Raw genomic sequence first — 7811 nt, 5'->3', positions numbered from 1 at the left:
ACTATAACATCCAGCACTGGGCCAGTATTGTCGTCTCCAGGCAGAAGTGATGATGGAAATAAGCAACCCCTTTTTTAATTTAACTAGGCAACTAGCACCAACACCTTTGTGTGTTTCTTACCTACTCCTACAACTGCAGAGAACAGCTGTACTATGAAAAGAGTAAGAATCAAAAAGCTGGAATGAAGACTGCATACCACTAAGCTAATATGTAATGTATACGCTCATAGGAAAGATCCGAACATTAGCTTGTTAACATTTGCAAAGAACTCTTCCAAGTAGGTTTTATACTTTGACATGTTTATTTTACTTGGATGAATAGATTCAATGAACAAGCTGAAACAGTATTCCTCAGCCTCATATTTGCCTCCCTGTAGACTTTTATATCCAAATGTTTAAAAATATCAGAAATATGTGGATATTTGCATGAAGTAGTTCAATAGTTATTTCTTGTTCCATTCTTCTCTTTCAAGTCTTTCACGGATTACTTCTTTTAAGTATGGTTCAAGATAATGGTGATCCTGAAAAAGAAGAGAATATATTTAAACTTACTAAAGGTCCAGAAACATCTCAAGCCATTCCTACCGACTACTTGTCTCTCATTTGTCCTCCGATTTGACTAAAACCTAACCAAAAAATTAAAATCAAACATTACTTACTCTGATAAGGTAAATGTTGTATCTCTCAAGTCTGCAGTGACAAATTCGTTACCACAGCAACCACTAATTCCTAATGCCCCGCCAACATGAACAAGCAAAGCGATGCTTCCAGCCGTATCTTTAGAAACTATGTTCTTTTGGCAGATAACAAAATGTACAATATCCACTTCAGTTCTAAGTCCAACCGTAATATAATATACTCAAGGAACTAATTTTGAACTTAACTTCAAACAGTGCTATATACTTGGATTTGATAGAACATTTCAACAGTGTTTAACGCTCACAAAGAAAATACTGCTTAAGGAACTACACAGACAGTTATTCAATGCAGCAGTTACCTAAATACCACCAATAAGACCACAAGAAACAGTCCCTGCTTATATAGGGAAACATAATGCCCTTAGGCTACCCTATAGTCAAACATTTAGTGATAAGATTCCTCTCTGCCAGGTAATTTGGATAAAGAGATGGACAACAATACAGAGTCTGTGAATCAATCACTACAAATAAAAATTTAATTACATCTGAAAAGGAAAGTGTAGTTTGTTTTCCAAATTACAAGATGACACTTATTTTAATGCAAGGTTTCTCTTTAAATTATCATTCCTTGGCATCTTCATGAATAAAAGTTTTGGCTCAGGATTTTCTTAAAATTCAGAAATTAACCACAAAAGCAAGAGATCTTTCATAAGGCTTCCAAAGCTAGTTACAGTGTATTCCTTTATCTGATAGTTTAGAAGAAATGTTTTGTCTGAATACAAACAATGTTCAATGGCTCTGAGCTACAGTTTCCGCTTTTTTTTACAGAAAAATTCCGTAAAGTTCTGTACACAAACCTCTTCATACTTCACCCACTGGTCTTTTGGGAGGATCTGATGTTTCAGGCTTAGATCAAGTGCTCGCTTTATACGAAACATTCTTTCATTGTAAAGATGTTCTGGGAGTCTCCTCACTGCTTCTTTTACATCATCATCTTCATACCATGTGTCATCTCTCATTAATCCTGTACCAATAAGATTTTATGGTATCACTGAAAAAATATTCTTACATAGGATTTAGGATTGACACAGATGTTTCTACGTGACATGGGAAAAATGCTTCCAATGCATAAAACCCAAACCAATCCAGAAGAGAACCACTAGTCACTCACAGAAAACAAACTCTAAACATTAGCTTTCACATACTTTATTTATTTGTTCTTAATCCTTTTCTGAAGGAGGAATAGGGAAAATGGGTATTTAATTCAATATGTTTCATAAGAGTATATATGCAGAACATATATAAAAACTTATGAACTTACGCTCATCTAATTTTATATCTGTATTTAAGGTGACTGTCTAGGAAAAGGGTTTAAGAGCTCTAAATCCATCACCATCTGTCAGCCACAGATGTGACTAAAGAATAATTCTTCAGCACTGAAGTAAACTTCACTATGCATAACGACTGTATCTCCACTGACTATATTAAGTTACGGAAACCTGAAGCTAGATGTTTGTGCACGAGTCGGTTCCCTCCCACACTGCCCCAAACCAGAAGTTAAATCAGGGAGAAGCACCTAGTTTTCTAAACCAAGAACACCTCCACACTGTCTGCGGAACAAACGATTCCTGAAATTCAACCAACCCTGCTTTAAGTTTCAGTATTAACAACATAGAACAAAATGTTACTTCTGTAACATCTCAAGACTGATGCAGATTAAGGGAGTATACACCCACTGATTTGGGAACAGCTTTGATCTCATGTGACTGAGTTGGCAATAGTCTCCTATTAAGCCAGAAATTTCTTTTAAGCTACATATTCTTGAATTCAGGTATGTAATTTATTTCAAAGGCACAGGGAGCATGGCTGCTAATTTAGTCACTACATTAAATGTGGTGTTTCTCCTCAGTTTCTAGTCATATTCCTAGAAAAGCAGCAAAAAGTATTAACACCCTAAAGAACTTTGGGCTTTGAGCAACCTAGTCTAATGGAAGGTGTCCTGCCCAAAGGCGGTCAGAACCAGATGATCTTTAAGGTCCCTTCCAACCCAAACCATTCTATGATTCTATGAAGAATTTCAGCAGACAGATATAAAAAAGAGGGGCTAAGCACTGCATCTCCAAAGGAAAGACCTACACTTATTCTTCCACAATTTCCTTGCATTTTTTTTCCTAACTTCCTCAGGGCAGTTATGTTACATTTCTTTAAAATATTTGCTCATATTGTGATCAGTAGTAAATTAAGGCCTCTGACTATTCAGATCCTCTTGTCACCCAAGGACAGTTCTACTGCATAAATAGTTGAAACAAACTTTGTAACTCTGAACAAACTGAAGACAGTATCGTCAAGGTAACCTCCTCTACTTAAGGAAACACTATTTTTACACCTACTTCATGACTGTGAAGTGAATTTACGGTGATGCAAAGGGCAGAACTAACTAAATCCTTTTTTGCACTTTGGATACTTAGTATAAGTATTGCACACAGACTGACTGCTATCAGCGGGAACCTGTCCACCTTCAAGGGCAGACTTTGGGTTAGAAGATACTGGCCAGTGAAAGTGACTTGGTGGGAAGAGATAAATAATAAAGCTCTCAGGACCACTCTGTGAAAGTTTTTTTAACTGCTCCAGTTTAACCTTAGCTGTTGCAAGTTATTTCACTGAAAAGAACAGCAAACACACAAATAATAGAAAAGTCAATGATACATTACCAGGCACAATGATGACAACTAAAGCTATTGCTAACTTTTTCCCCACAGAAGTAGCAGCTAATTTTGACCAAACAGACTTATGTAAGCTGCATGCACATACATCAGTTATGACCCATAACTTGTTTGAAGACTGTCAGTCTTGCAGACTTTTTCAAGCTCAGTGAAACACTTACCTAGTTTGTTGAATCCAGCTGCATTGTAATACCACTTGCGAAATTTGTCCATGAGGCGACCGCCTCCTGCGACTGAACGGGACCAACATCATTTGCAGAGCAAGATAAAATTCAACATTTAAACACTACTATGACAGCACACAAACAGTTGTTTGCCTCCTTCCCATGCACTCATCATAGAATGGTTAGGGTTGGAAATGACCTTAAGATCATCTAGTTCCAACCCCCCTGCCATGGGGAGGGACACCTCACACTAAACCATGTCACCCAAGGCCTTGTCCAACCTGGTCTTGAACACTGCCAGGGATGGAGCATTCACAACCTCCCTGGGCAACCCATTCCAGTGCCTCACCACCCTAACAGGAAAGAATTTCCTCCTTATATCCAATCTAAACTTCCCCTGTTTAAGTTTTAACCTGTTACCCCTTGTTCTGTCACTGAACCCAGGACAAGTCCCTAATGAAGAGTCCTTCAATACTGCATCAAGTTTGACTTAGCCTCTCTGCTTTTCAGCATCCCTTAACTGATGCTGAACAGGCAGAATGAGTGCTTGTTACATACAGTAATTTGGCCTCTGTTTCACTAAATTTGAATATTAGACTGCTTTAAAACTTGCATCAATGCTAACAGTTTGGTGTCAAAGGCAGCAGTAACACTTTCAGACTGTGTAACTTTTACTTGAGCTAAAACCACGTTCTACGTACAGCAAAACCATCATGCTTTCCAAACAATTTATTGAAGTTCCACATCTCTCACTATGGATTAATGCAGTTTCAAAGGCAGTGTATTACTATGTTGTTAACCTTCTGCTCTCCTCTCCAGTTACTTAAATACTATTCCAGAGTTTCCTTTTTCAAAAGGCTGACAAAGTCAACTGGAAAGTCAACACTGAAACCTCAAAAAATTGCTTTAAAACTAAAAATAATAAAGCACACCACATGCAGAATATTCACCTTTCCTTAACGATGATCTTGGATAGCAAAGGTATTTTTACCTGTGATCAAGCACAGTGTAGTACCAAATACCAACTCTGAAACCATATAACATGGGCCATGAATCCAGGGCAAACTGTTCTTCATGTCATCTCACTGTGACACCCCGTAAAACCAGTGCTATGTGTGATACCAGTACATCATTTGCATACCCCCTCATCAGGCCTCATTCCTTCGTTTTTTAGGGCTTGAAAAGGAATAACATTAGACCATCTAAGCCTGGTGCCAGTACCTGGGTAGGCCAGCGCTGCCCCCGAACACCTTCTGCCCCCTGATCTCAAAAAAACCTCGGTTTCGGATCCAGGTTCCTCCGCTGAGGCCCAGACCGAGAGGCCGCCGCTCGGGAGGGACAGTGAGGAAACCCGACCGACAGAGCCCTGCCGGCGATACATCAGCTGCGGCACTTCCCCTGTCAAGGGCACACAGCGCACACCGCCCACCGGCTCCCCACCTTCCTATCACGGCCTGCCTCGCCTCCCAGCGCAGGACGGGACGGGACAGAACAAGCCCCACACCACAAACGCGGCAAGCACGGCCCCGCACGACCACCCCGGAAACCCTCCACCGCCTCACCCGACGCCCTCGCCGCCATGTTGACCTCGGCGCGGCCTACTGCCTTCTGGGTAATCCGCAGCGTTCCCGGGGCGCACCGGCCCCGCCAATGTCACCCCGGCTCTGGCGCATGCGCCCCGGCAGCGGGGAGGCAACGGGCGGGCTGGTGCCGGCAGGGGAGGATTGCGGGCGTTCCCCGCCGGCGTTTTCACACGGGCAGGCGGAGCGTCCCGGAGGACGGGGATGCTTCACGAGTCTCCGCCGTACGGCCCCTCCAGGTTGGGGCGTCTCGCTAGGCCGTCTGCTGCCGCAGGGCACCGGGCTGCTCTGAGGCACCACCCGCGGGCGCAGAGAGCAGCAAAGGGGAGGCCCTGGTGGACACGGTGAAGCGCATGATTCCTACAGCGGTTTTAGATAGCGGTTTTGGTGTTGGAGGATCGGTAATTAAGATTAGGCAACGCTTGCTCAGAACGAGTGACAGCGCCGTCTCCTCACAGTGTGTTTGCACCGCAGTGCCTCTGCAAACGGACAGCCATGCAAAAACCAACATGTTATAGCCCCAGGCCGAGCGTTGCCTTTGCTAGCGGTGCCCGGGTACTCACCTGCGTGCCCACTGCTGTAGTGCGTGGAGAGCTGGTGTGAACAAGTGCTTGCTTTGGTGTAAGGTAAACCAGCTGTCAATAAGGGCAGCAGAACTGGGTGCTATGAAGATTCTTCAGACCAGCAATTGTGAAGGTATCGGCTAAAAATCAGAATACAGTAAGCACAAAGTCAATCACTGAAAGATGCAGAAACCTCTCTCTATTCAGGTATCATAGCTCCCAGGTGAGCAGCTGTTTCCTGAGGCACCCATCACTGCCTCTCCCCAGCAATCCCTTCATAAGCAGACGGCTGCACTTCTAAAGAAATCAGTATATGGAACTATACTAGCACTATTGCTACAGTAGATATGTCACTCAAAAGCACGCAGCTGACTGTGATACACAAGCAAACAGCACAGCTCAAACCGTGTGTCAGCAGAGCTCAAGGAGTTATACACATCAAGCCTCAATTAACATGCTCAATCAAAGGCTGCTAGCCCTTATCAAGAACAGCAGAGTATAGTAAGTTCTGGGCCAAACATTTCGTCTAAACCCCCCCTTTCTTTTTTCATCTTAAAGCCAAAAAGTATTTGGCATGATCCTCAAAAACTTCTATACTCTTTCCCCTTTCCTTTTAGCACTCCCATAAAATCTTTTGCTTTGTTTCTTCATGGTATTTCTGGGAAGCTATTTTGGCATAAGCTCATGCATTTAACATTTCAAAACCCCTGGTTTAGCTCTGGCAGCAATTATTTTTACGTTTAAAAATATTAAAGGAATTAAAAGCCCAAAGTTGGAGACATTCAAAATGCATGCATTATGTAATGTAATTTTGTATTGTAACAGTTTGTCACATGGTAATACAGATCGTGATAAGGACAGCAGAATAAACCTGCAAAAGCAAATTCTGTGGCATTATGGAGCCACTTTTAATTAATACCTTTAATACAGTCAAAATCTAAATAGGCATATTGAATTAGATATAAAGTGCTCAGCCATCACATTTCAGCTACCATCTTAGATTAAATTCGTTATGCATCTTTACCAAGAACAAGCTACTTAATAGAAGATTTTGAGTGATCTTCCCAGGCCAGTGGGTGGGAAACAAGAACAGAAGACAAAAGAGGACATCTCAGATACTATTACAGAAAATAAATGTAGCTTTTTACTGTGCTTAAGTGATAGCCCAGTAAATCATTTTGCACTCTGCTTGTTCTGACAACACTTCTTTACTTGGGTATTGTAATTCCAATTCCATTTTTTTTTTATTTTGGATAAAAGACTCAAGTAATAATCCAGATATCATTACTGTACTCATTCTTTAAATGTCTCTTCTCTTTAACCTTACTTTACTTCCCACCTATTAGGGGAATTTAACCTTTTGAAATTTATTCTGCTGTCTGCATACAAATTGGTATTTTAAGCTCCAACACTGAGCTTTTAAACCATTGAGGATTATTCATTAAATAAGCTTAACTTGCTGATGACACCAAGCTGTGTGGTTCAGTTGATACACTGGAGGGAAGGAATGCCACCCAGAGGGACCTTGACACACTTGTGAGGTGGGCTGATGCCAACCTCATGAAGTTTAACCATGCCAAGTGCAAGGTCCTACACCTGGGTCGGAGCAATCCCAGGCACAGCTGCAGGTTGGGCAGAGAAGAGATTCAGAGCAGCCCTGCAGAGAAGGACTTGGGGGTGTTGGTTGAGGAGAAAATGAACATGAGCCGGCTTCAGTGTGCACTCGCAGCCCAGAAAGCCAACCATATCCTGGGCTGCATCAAAAGGAGCGTGACCAGCAGGTCGAAGGAGGTGATCCTGCCCCTCTACTCTGCTCTCATGAGACCTCACCTGGAGTATTGTGTGCAGTTCTGGTGTCCTCAACATAAAAAGGACATGGAACTGTTGGAACAAGTCCAGAGGAGGGCCACGAGGATGATCAGGGGACTGGAGCACCTCCCGTATGAAGACAGGCTGAGAAAGTTGGGGCTGTTCAGCCTGGAGAAGAGAAGGCTGCGTGGAGACCTCATAGCAGCCTTCCAGTATCTGAAGGGGGCCTATAAGGATGCTGGAGAGGGACTCTTCATTAGAGACTGTAGTGACAGGAAAAGGGTGATGATCTTAAGGTCCTTTCCAACCTTAATGATTCTACGATTCTAACTCC

General features: G+C 42.5%; 1 protein-coding gene across 1 annotated transcript; it reads right to left on the bottom strand.

Moving 5' to 3' along the window:
* Positions 1-279: 279 nt before the first annotated feature.
* LOC134156524 (cytochrome b-c1 complex subunit 7) lies at positions 280-5198 on the bottom strand. The gene is given in 5 exon segments (XM_062604621.1): positions 280-521; positions 1496-1662; positions 3523-3594; positions 5088-5159; positions 5162-5198. Coding segments are annotated over 5 exon segments (426 nt in total). The 3' UTR covers positions 280-443.
* Between the last annotated feature and the right edge of the window lie 2613 nt (positions 5199-7811).

The sequence above is a fragment of the Pezoporus occidentalis genome, unplaced genomic scaffold (assembly GCF_034315485.1).
Source record: "Pezoporus occidentalis ecotype Australia unplaced genomic scaffold, CSIRO_AGI_Poc_V1 ctg87, whole genome shotgun sequence".
Classification (NCBI taxonomy): domain Eukaryota; kingdom Metazoa; phylum Chordata; class Aves; order Psittaciformes; family Psittacidae; genus Pezoporus; species Pezoporus occidentalis.
The sequence above is the reverse complement of the archived record's forward strand: the minus strand, read 5'-3'. Positions and strand labels throughout refer to the sequence as shown.